Below are 12,366 nucleotides of genomic sequence, written 5' to 3' on the forward strand. Positions count from 1 at the left end.
CCCCCCCCCCCCCCAATGAGTGGGGAAGGGTTAGAACATCTGTCAGGTTTTTCAGTTACGGTCTAAAAAATTAATTCCCGTGCATCCCTAATATTTATTGGTGTAGGGCTCTGTTCTTCATGTTAATCCTTCCATGTGCAGAGGACAGAGCTTGAACCAGAGAACACCTAACCCTAAGGTTCAGATACTGGCAGCTGTAGGGATTGACAGCCAGGTGCAGAAGAAACTTCCAGAATGAAAGTCAGAATCACAAAGGGGAGCTATGTCATTGTAAATGTAGAATGTTCATATTTTAGCACCGGTGAGGAGGAAAACCCTAACCCTAATCCTAACCCTAACCCCTAATCCTAACCCTAACCCCTAATCCTAATCCTTACCCTAACCCTAATCCTAACCCTAACCCTAATCCTAACCCTAATCCTAACCCTAATCCTAATCCTAACCCTAACCCTAATCCTAACCCTAACCCTAAGGAAAATGCAGCTGTTTCCTTTTAGGGTTAGGGTGCCTGTAGCGGGAAATGAATCCTTGCTCAGGTAGTGTGTGTGCGAATTGTGAACAATATTGTGGTTGTCACATTCAGTACAATACCATACAACCATAACGATGGATTCACACCATACAGACCCCATACAGCCCCAATCTACTCATCACACCATACAGACCCCATACAGCCCCAATCTACTCATCACACCATACAGACACCATACAGCCCCAATCTACTCATCACACCATACAGACACCATACAACCCCAATCTGCTCATCCATCTCCTTCACCTCAGTATGCAGCTGTGGAACTATGTAACCTCAGGGTGTGTTGGATGAGCTGACAGAGCAACACAAAGTTCTTTCCTGATGCATTTTTACTGTCGATCATGAGGAACAGGTCTGCATTCTAGAGAACATTCTGCTCTAACATTACTGCCTCATAAATTACTAACAAATCACAATTCTTGGTGACTTCTACCCAGGAATTATATAGTACAAGTCCTGCAGAAAATGACTACAACCTTCTTCTGAAACTCTGCACCTCTCTATCAGAAAGACCATGGTAGACCAATGGAGGTGGATTGTTTAATACTGAATTGTTATCCTTGCAGAGTCTGATTTATACAGAAAAGAACAGAAAGTGTTTTCCAGATCATCTGATGTCTACCCTTCAAACTGTCCCCACCTGTCCTTGTTTTAGGAACTGTCCTATGGACCCAAACACTTGTCCTTCTACAACTGATGTATTCATGTGTGGAATACCAATGCCAGAAGGTCTTACTCTTGCTCTTATCTTTATGTAATTGCATGTGCCACTTACCTTCACATTCTAGTGTAATGCTAAATACAGATGGTTAAACAACTGCCCATCGTCACACTCCTAAGACCAGCCACAACTTAGGGTTAGTCCTGCTGCTTGTATTTACATCTCTGGAATTCATTCCGGAGATGCAAACGTTCTGGTACTGACCCAGCAACCAGATCAAAAATTCCGGTATTTCCAGGTCAATGCCACCAAGTTCTGTTAATGGCCTGCGTGTTTTTTCCTATCTGGAATAGTGGACATATGACGGGAGGATGTGACAAGCCTTTATATGATTAGGAGGTGTGCCTAGTCTGTATTGGGTGAATTCATCATTAAATTAGAGATTTTCATTAGTACAATGTATAAGGATACTTCCCTCCACCCTTCCCTCCATCACTTCTTACCATGGCCGCTGTCAAAGAACTCTGTAAGGTGCATTGCACTGCATGGCGACCACGGCATGGACTTGTTGAGCTGCAGAAAGAGGGAAGCCATCAAGTGGTGTCTGTCCAGATCTTCATATACCTTCCTGCAATTGTTGGAGTCATCATGTGGAATACTGAGGACATGAGCTGAAGAAAGAGAGAAGAGAGCGATCAGAGCTGGAAATAATCTGATATGATAAAACATCACAGACTTTGGAGTTACACTTCAGGAATTAGAGTTATTTAAAATTCAAAAGGTCAAATGGTGATTAAATAACTAAAGCTGAGCATACAGGGTTAGAATTTCAAACAAAAGAAACCGATTTCGGAACGTTTTTTCAACTTTATAATCGTTAATGTGGTGAAATTGATGATCTAGTTCAGGTAAAGTGACAGAAAACATCGAAAGAGCATGTTGGAAAGTTTTTCTCAATCTTTTATTGTCATTCTGTTTCAGCACTGCAGTGTCAGTCAGTCTCTTTGACATGCATTGCTGCTGGGAGTTTCAACTGCTGGGTCCCCCACCATGCATTGTGGTTCCTTCCTTCAACCCCAATGTCACTGCTGATTTTTGTCATGATGTAGGCGCCAGAGGTGTCAGAATTCCATTCCTCAAAATGTCAAAGGCTGAAGAGACTAGCAGAAGCTGCATCACTGGAATGGAAGGAAGACTAGAAGACCAGGTCCATCGTACAACTAAGTATGATACCTCTTCTATTACAGAGAATGGAGGGACCATAGAAGACCAGGGCCATTGTGCAGGTGAGAAAAATTCCTCTTCTATTACAGAGAATGGAGGGACAATAGGAGACCTGGGGCCCTAGGCAGGTTAGGATAATACCTCTTGTATTACAGAGAGCAGAGGGATGATAGGATAACTGGGCAACTGGACCGGTGAGTATAATACCTCTTCTATTACAGAGAATGGAGGGAAGATAGGAGACCTGGGCCCTGTTACCTGAATTACTATTTCAAGTTATGATCTGCTATATAAGCATTCACACTTACAGGTATGAGATTCTAAGGATTCATTCATGAGATTTTTGAGCTCAACACAATAACAGAATTTATTGGTATATAGTATCAAGACTTAAATACAATGAACCAACAATCTATTTAACTACAACATACAAAGAAAAGATTTAAACATGCCAAATACCCAGACACCCTGGACCGGTGAGTGCAATACATCTTCTATTACAGGAAACTGGTATTTTGTTGAGACATCTGACAGAGTCTCTTTTTTTGTTCTTTGCTGGTTCAGAGAAAGGAGCAGAACATTTGCTTTCCCGTAGAAACACTTTTCCTGATGCTTACTAGAGCTCGATAATATCATGTCAGCAATGTGTCTTGTATAAATTCCTGGCATTCCTTTTTTTACTAGGAACATGGATTGTAACCAGGATAGAAAAGACATTCAGCTGTATGGTGATTTTCCAATTTGGATATTGTAGGAAAAGGTTAAAACCCTGTAAATGTTTATTTTATATTGCTGCCTGTGTGCCATTGGGTAGATTTCCCTTCATTTCCTGTCCTGGAGACACACCAGGAAGTGAGAGGAACATCTCTCCAATGTGAGGAAAAGCAAGGGTTAGGGTTAAGGAGAATTGTAAAATGTAGGATTTCCCAAAACCTGACAGGGGTTCTAACCTTTACATGCTACATCCAAAATTAATAAAAGCTTTGACTTTAAATACACTTTTTTATTTGTATTACTATTCAGCCCCCTATGAGGTTTGGGAATCAGTCCACCCAAGTGTACCAGGATCAGAGCACCAAGGGGTCCCAGGATCAGCCCACCAAGGGGTCCCAGGATCAGCCCACCAAGGGGTCCCAGGATCAGCCCACCAAGGGGTCCAGGTATCAGCTGACCTGTGATGTTGGGGATCATTCCCCCCAGGGCCACTTTCTGCATGAGTTTGCATATGTAGGTGTCCTCAGGTTTTGCAGATTTCTAGCAATATACCAAAGAAGAAACTATTGCCTTTGCCAGCAACTCTGCAGATTTTGTCTCATGTGCCTGTTAAAGAGGACAGACGAGCCTCCGATTTTATACCTTATTAGCAAAATCAAAAGCGAATAGCAGAGGGGGCTTTAAACGTCGCTCGTTCACACGCTTCAGGCTGCTTTTCAGAGCAAAATGAGACAGAGAGAAGTAGCTAACCCTAACCCTAACCCTAACCCTAAGTGATGTTTTAGGAAAAGTTGAAATGAAAAGTCTGATGAGTCTCATTAGATCTGAGAGTGGATCGCCCAGGTGAGGCTAGTGCTTGGATAGTATAGAAGGACATTTACCAAGCTCATGGGCCAGGGTGTAAGCTGCCTGCAGTCCATCGTCTTCAATCACAGAACAACTCTTGCTGGGGTCACACACCGTCCCAATGTCAGCCACTCCCAGCGTGTCACAGCTCTCATGTCCACAAAAGTCCTGACACAAAAACATGTACAAGTGATTATTACAGCGGAAATATTACTGAACAGGAATAAATCAATTCTTTATTTCAAATTCACAATATTATGTTGATTAATAAAGCACATGGTCCATGGCTACCACATGGGCATCACTAGACCCGGACTACTAGGGCACATTCTCTGAGTCTGCATGCTTAGTGCACCAAGTCACTGACCCATCCAGGAACTGGCATAGAGTGGAGCAGAACATTTCCAACTCTGGATAATCTCCTTAGCTGCCTATAAAGGGGCACCTGGGGCTGCCTGTACAGGGGCATACCTCCTGCCAATAATTACCAGTGTACGGGGGGCATACTTCCTGCCAATAATTACCAGTATACGGGGGGCATACTTCCTGCCAATAATTACCAGTGTACGGGGGGCATACTTCCTGCCAATAATTATCAGTGTACGGGGGGCATACTTCCTGCCAATAATTACCAGTGTACGGGGGGCATACTTCCTGCCAATAATTACCAGTGTACGGGGGGCATACTTCCTGCCAATAATTACCAGTGTAGAGGGGGCATACTTCCTGCCAATAATTACCAGTGTACGGGGGGCATACTTCCTGCCAATAATTATCAGTGTACAGGGGGCATACTTCCTGCCAATAATTACCAGTGTACAGGGGGCATACTTCCTGCCAATAATTACCAGTGTACAGGGGGCATACTTCCTGCCAATAATTACCAGTGTATGGGGGGCATACTTCCTGCCAATATATGTGAAGGGGCTTTTATCAGGGGGTCCATGGGGACTCTCCACTGACCATCAATGCAAAAGCTGTGTGAATAAGGAGGAGTGTTCTGGACTTACTGTTCATAAGAAGGAATAATAGCAGAATGTATACGGGGGGCGAGACGAGAAGATTTTGACAAGCAGCTGTGTGGCCCTATCAGGGAAATCTCGCTGGTTAGAGGACAGATGAGTATAAAGCTGGCCTTACAATATACAATCTACTAGAATCCCCAAAACAATGTCATGTATGGGCCGGCCTAAACAGTTCATTCAGGTTATACCCAATCAGACTAAATATTGGTAGCTGTTTGGATTGTACAATCAGATTGTAAGAACATGGTGAGCATAGGACTGGTAGGGGGGCCGAGGACACTGTATTATAGGTGCACTTTGGGTTCCCTTTTCCAAGACAAAATCATTTCTCCATTCTAGTGAATACAGCAAGCTGATACTGTGTGGAAAACGTATTGCTGCCGAGTGTGACAATTTCTTCAGCTAAACAATAAAAATATAAAAAAGTGTCATTTGTAGACATTTAACTCCACAAAGAAATGTGTTTCATTTTGTTTTGGATCCATTCGGATTTTTATTTCTTTCATTTTTTGGATTTCAGATCTGAAATTTAATTGGGTTTGTTATTTGGATTTTGGATTGGAATCACATGAATGTGCCTTGAATACAACCCCCAACAGCCCAAAAAAATATCTTATTGGCCAGAGAACAGTCACGTGTCCCAATTGGTTTTGTTTTGAACTAAATTGGGACGGATCTGAATTTTTATTAAATGAGCATTCAGATTCGTTCGCATGCATCCGATTGTCCTATTTTAACAACATTCGTACAAATATTTTTTTGGAACGAAATAAAATTTGCATGTCTAGTCATTTGTGTGAACTCCTTTTTAGCCTGAGAAGAGAAGTGATTTCCTTGTGAGGTTGGTGCTATATCATATTGCAGAGTGTGTGGCTAGACTGCGGCAGTTGGTTCTGGAATAGATGTAAGTGATATTCTGAGCCTGACGTGTTGCATATTGGAAGCTCAGTCTTTAGGAAGTGTCACATACCTGACGAGTGATGAGAATGGCGGTATCGTAATGCTCTCGATGGCGATCACTCAATGGGTTGTACCTCTGCTGCCACCTGCAGAAATTCCGTAGCGTCAGACCACCATTGTCAGACACTTCTGGACCAGCATCTTCGTCTTCCACCACCAGAACCTTTACCACAACTAAGTTCACAGAGTTTTTCAGGCTGGGGTGCTTGTAGATACGAGAAGCCACAGACATCAGTGTCAGGAGATGGAGCTGGAAGGAATTATCATAATATTACAGTTTGGTTAAATGTTGCCATAGAAGGGCAGATAGAAGACAATGACATCAATACACAATCAGCTCAGTCTTCACTATGTGATGCTTAGCAATATTTAGGGAAGAGAACCCTCCTTTCATAAATTCAGACCAATTATTGGCCATAAGATTCTCTCACTTTAAAAGAAGAAAATGAATGGAAGATTTTACCTGGCTGCTTTGATTAGTTCACATAGTTTTATAAATGAGGACCAGTCAATATTATTATAATTTCTAAAGTAGTAAATATCGCTCTTAAACATCATGTAAATGTCAAATACACAAATACCTGACCATCACACCTTCATGAGCTTGTTGTAAATCCCATTCCAGAGCCATGGCCAGTATTATGCAGTCCCCCCCTCCCCCCCTGGCCATTAATATGATGTTGCCTAATGTCTATACCATCCTCCATTGTTCTGGGAAGTCTCTCCACAAGATTTTGGAGGGTGTCTGTGGAAATTTGTCCCATTTGCATTTCTGAGGTCAGGTACTGACGGTGGATGAAAAGACCCGGCTCACAATTGGTGTTAAAATTCATCCCAAAGTTGTTGAGTAGGGTTGAGGTAAGGTACTGATGTTGGATGAGAAGACCTGGGCTCACAGTCAGTGTTCAGTAGGGTTGAGGTCAGGGCTCTGTGCAGGACACTCGAGTTCCTCCACACCTATCTGGTCACACCATGTCTGTATGGAGCCGGCTTTGTACACAGGGGACAGTCATGGGTGGAACAGAAAAGGGTCTTCACCAAACTGTGACCACAAGGCTGGAAGATCACAATTGTCTACAATGTCTTTGTTTGATGGAGTATTAACAGACCCTTCTGGAGACACCTCAACTCATTCAGGTCATTGGAGGGTGTTTACATACATTTGGTTATACAGCATATGCGGTACTCTTAATCTTTGACTTTTAAGCTTGTGATTAATGTCAGATATTTGTAAGCTATAAATTGTGTGTGTGTATATACTCTATTGTCCTTACACAGTCAGATGGGGATTATACAGAGATCTCATCCAATGGGCACACATTGCCATTGCTCTTTCAGTTGTCCTCATACTTTTTGCCATAAAGTGGTGTTTTACCTTTTGTAAGAAAATAAAGAGGTCAGATATTTTTTGCAATGACTCACCCACCTCTCATAGGGATGTAATTACAGGATTGCCACTGGTCCCTTATCACCAGAGAAGCCTCTTATATTATTAGTAACATTGAATAATGTAGGCTGATATATAATGGATGCAGGCTGGGTGGATGTGGAGTCATTATGCGGATGTTGACTTCATGACATTACAGGTGAAACTCGAATAATTAGAATATGGTGCAAAGTTCATTTATTTCACTAATGCAACTTATGCGGTGAAACTAATATATGAGAGAGTCTTGCAAAGCGAGATAGTTCAAGCCGTGATTTGTCATCATTGTGATGATTATGGCTTACAGCTCATGAAAACCCCAAGAACCCCAAATCCACAACCTCAAAAAAGTAGATTATTACATGCAATCAATAAAACACGGATTGCACATAGAACAATATCGGACCTCTGAAAAGTACAAGCATGCGTATGTACCCAGTACTTGGTTTGGGCCCCTTTTGCAACACTTACTTCAATTACTTTTGCACGATATTCTAATTATTCGAGTTTCACCTGTATATATGAATAGTAGGAGTGTGATCAATTCTCAAGATTTATTCTTCTAAGGTGCTACGTTCCAAGACATCACATCCACTATTGCTGCAGAATGTTTACCCAGGAAAAGAAATGATATTGCCTTATTTATCATCGATGACCTGTGCTCTGGGGGCATTCTTTTATTACTGGATAGTTAGTCCAGATACATAGACAACTTATCACAGCCACATTAGTGAGAAAACGTGTTAGAGCAAAAACATCTCAATGTATTAACAGTTACTATTATGCGCAGTGTATTTATACTGGTTGTCATGGTTTCTTATAATGACTCAGAATTTACAGTTAAATGATTGCACTCTGTTCCAATCAGATGTCTAGACAAAAGCAATATGATGGCCAGAATTGCTGACCCACATCCAAACTCTTTCATTCTTTCCTATACTTCGTAGAATGTTGGTGTTGTAATCCCTCCCAAACCATAGAGTCTGCAGGAATAGGTCATCTCCAACCTTTGGCTTCTTGTACCTATGAGGACTCTGGTGCAGATATCTAAAAGCCATGGTTCCCATTCGTGTTACCTGACCCCCTGGGGTGTTCTCCCTCCTCAGTATAATAAAAGATACATCAGGGAGAGTGGGACACCTGATAATGATTGAATTAGATCTAATGCAGAGATGTCACTGATTGGGTTTGCCAAAAGATAAGTATCTTCCAGGTGGTTTAAAGCCCAATCCCATTAGAAATGTTAGAGCCGAATGGCTCACTGCTTTAGAATTAAGTACTGATTATTTTCCGGCCCGATAGACGTTCATCCTCATTCAACCCAATTCCTGTGAGCCAGCGCTTCTAGGAGGTACATCGTCAAACTGTCCTGAACTCATATTTGAATGCTACAGGGAACAGCCTGATGTAATGTTCATTCAGAGCTGCCCATTAAAGGACCCGTAAAATCACATGACCAGACCAAAGATCCCTACTGAAAAGGTAAGTATGCACATAGGAAATAAATAGGTATATAAATGCTGGGGGTGGGGGAGTGAAGGCCAAGGGGTTATCTTAAGATGGAACTGGGATTTAACTCTCCGGCATCCACCAAAACTAAAATGTCAGCTTTGGGTTGTTTGACCCTTTCAAGGACCACATCAAATAACGGAATGTATATAATTGGTCCAACCTGCATATTGTTCTTACAACGTTATCCTTCGATCAGGGCGCGTCTTCCGCAATACTTTGAAATGAGTCATTGTCATACGTATAACCGGACTAATGCCCATGGGTGGAGGCCTGAACTGTAAATCAGTAATTGGAAAAGTCAGTGATAATGTGATATGGAACATGAAATGAGACGAGTGAATGTGCATATGATGCATCATCAAAGGACGAAAACCGAATTCTGGCCCTTCCATGTCCCAGCAAGAAGCAGAATGCAGAGATCCTGTCTGACATATGTGTGAAAAGGCTCTTTTCTCCTTGCCGGGTTTATGCGCTCATGGCGTAATAATTGGTGTAATCTATCTCGGAATTGGCGGATTCGTTGTCAGCCATCCTCTGATTAATGACCTCAGAGGAAATGCACAGCACTCATTAGGAAGTTTTTGTAATCAGATTTTACTTCTGTTATCAAAACTGTTCTCATTTTCCACATTAATGGGAATGTCTGGCTTAGCCACATGTAACAGACCATGATATGGCACAATGGGTAAGTAGGGAGGACTGGGAACTGGCGGCCATTGTAAAAGGTGAGGGTTGTCTTAAAAAACATGTTTTATTGTAACACCCCGTTTAATATATTAATGTCAAAAAAGGGGATTGTAATGGATGAAATATGAAAGACAAAGTACTTTAGAAGATAAACAAGGACTGCTGGTCTGTGAAAATTATATGGAATTATATAAACATTATGCCATCATCACAAATAATCTTAATTATTCCCCTTGGTTTAGGGCTGGTGTGCACCATTGAAATGTGGTAAAATGTGTCACCGCAGGGGGGGCGCTAGCGAGGCTGTCGGGGACACCGCCGACACAGCCGCGGTCCTCTACGCCGGAGCTCACGGACGCCACAGGACCCTTTCTGGGAGAAAGTTCCCTTCTCCAGACATCAAGTGAACAACTAGTGGAGGTAACCTGCAGAGATGCAGAACTACTAGAAACATTTAAGGTACTATTGCAAAACGAGTTACAGACTGCTACGGATATGCTGGCCTCTCAATTATCCGGGGATATTAAGGAAGTGGGATCGAGGATACATGAGGTTGAAACGAAATTGGATGATGTTATTACTGTGATAGAGGCACATGAACATGATTTGACTGTTGTAAAAACCGACCTCTCTCTGGCTTTATTAAAAATAGAGGACTTAGAGAACAGAAGCCGACGGGGTAATTTAAGGATTTGTGGGATCCCAGAGCAAATAGATGATCTGGGGGCTACTGTTGCTGCAATGCTTTCAGAGCTACTGCCAGAATATCCCATTGAAAAACTTGAAATAGATCGTATGCACTGGGCTCTGGGACCAAAGCGGGCTGATGGAACCCCGAGAGACAATATCTTGAAACCAATGTTTTATAAGATAAAGGAAGCTATGGTACAAGCGGCATGGGACAAGCGGTCCCTTAAGTTCCAGCATTATAACTATCAAATATATACAGACCTTGCCCCTCAAACCTTACAACGCCGCAGGGCCCTGAAACCATTTTTGACAGTATTACAGCAACACGGCACCAAATATAACTGGGGGTACCAGCTTAAAACTCTCTTTCATTATAATAACAGAGTCTACTCCTTTACTATGCCGGAGGAAGCGGGTCTCCTGTTGGGACGCTTGCAATAAATGGCTCGGAATGCTGAAACAACACCTATTCCTCAGCAATCAGCAAGGGAGAAACGGTTAGCCCCACTATGGGAGAAGCATATAAACAAACGCCGAGGACAACCCGGGGAATCCCGTCCCTCCCAGAGTAACTAGAATGTCTCTGAAGACTGAATCTTAAAATGGGAGCAAGAACTATACTATTAGAGAACAATATTAAGATAACATAGTTATGTAATAGTAATAAAAAGAAAAAAGATAGGGTTTCCGGAGGGGTGCAATTAAATAGCCAAGAGAGATGTGCTAAAATATATAATACATTTTTATTTTGTATAATATAAAAAAACGATGCATTTCATATATCTAACAGAGTATTTCATGTATCTAACAAAAACCCTGCATGGGATTTGCTTACATAGGCATTAATTTGGTACATACATATTAATGTGATCCAGGTTATTCAAGGTATAAAGCATGACATTAATCACAAGTTTGACAGATTTATAATTGTCCCTTTGAGGGCTTAACTTAATAGGGGATCACTACGGAGGCATGCAGCCAGCCACACACCATCAGTGAAACCAAAATAGAACCACATGAATACCCCGTCGGGTCTTTTTCCAACATATATCACTTATGGTAGCCTCCCAGTGAGGCCGGCTAGATGATTGGATGCCATCTCTCCCTATATGACCCTGGGATCCCGATTGTGACACAAAGGAGATCGTGGAGGTTGGCTTAACTTAATAGGACCCGACGCGTTTCGCCAGTGGATTCATCAGGGGACCCAAAACAAATGGATCATGCAGGGTTAGTCTGTGAGGCAAGGGAGGCACTTGGAGGGTTGAGAGAGCGGAAGTCGAATGAATCCAAAAACCACCTCCACGATCTCCTTTGTGTCACAATCGGGATCCCAGGGTCATATAGGGAGAGATGGCATCCAATCATCCAGCCGGGAAAGAGATTTGGGTATGACTAAACAACTAAAGCAATGGACTCAAATCTGGGGCTCAGTAGCTACTAGTTCTATTAACATAACTTCTCTGGAAACAGCGTATAAAACTCTAACAAGATGGTACTTAGTGCCCTCTAGGCTGGGCCACCTCCACTCGACGCACTCTGACCTCTGTTTTTGGGGGTGTGCGTGGAAGGGAGATGTTATCCATATATGGTGGACATGTCCAAAACTGGAAAGATTCTGGACTAAAGTATTTCAATTGATCCACAATCTCCTATCAGTCAATACTGAAAAAGACCCTTGGGTGACATTGTTACATCTCAAAACTCCCACTATAACAAACTTACAACATAAGATGGTGACCTATGCTATGCTGGCAGCCAAACAGACCATAGCCTCCGCACGGAAGAAACCATCTGTATCCTTGAGGGAGGTCAAAAGAAGAATAGATTCCTTTTTCCTTAACGAAAAATTAACTAATATCTTGTTGGATACTAGAATAAAATTTAAGATGATATGGCAGCCCGGGATTGCTTACGCACACCCATTACTTTCAGGAGAAAGCGTGACCTTGCTGTAAAGGTCGCACTTACTGAAACTCTAGATGCTAGAGAGATGTGATACGTGGCCCCGACACTAATGCCAATTTTAGATTATACTATTCAACCCAAATCTTGGTACACCCCCCCCCCCCCCCCCCCCCCACTC

At 42.3% G+C, this 12,366-nt stretch overlaps 1 protein-coding gene across 1 annotated transcript in view; it reads right to left on the bottom strand.

Moving 5' to 3' along the window:
• ADAMTS8 (ADAM metallopeptidase with thrombospondin type 1 motif 8) overlaps positions 1–12,366 on the bottom strand; it is a 39,902-nt gene that overhangs the window by 14,660 nt on the left and 12,876 nt on the right. The window contains exons 2-4 of the mRNA XM_018574524.1: positions 5,976–6,215; positions 4,016–4,148; positions 1,700–1,867 (exon numbers count right to left, since the gene is read on the bottom strand). Of these exons, the coding sequence (XP_018430026.1) occupies positions 1,700–1,867; positions 4,016–4,148; positions 5,976–6,215 (541 nt within the window). The remainder of the gene's footprint in view (positions 1–1,699; positions 1,868–4,015; positions 4,149–5,975; positions 6,216–12,366) is intronic.

The sequence above is a fragment of the Nanorana parkeri genome, unplaced genomic scaffold (genome assembly GCF_000935625.1).
Source record: "Nanorana parkeri isolate BGI_ZX_2015 unplaced genomic scaffold, ASM93562v1 scaffold3019, whole genome shotgun sequence".
Taxonomy (NCBI): Eukaryota; Metazoa; Chordata; class Amphibia; order Anura; family Dicroglossidae; genus Nanorana; species Nanorana parkeri.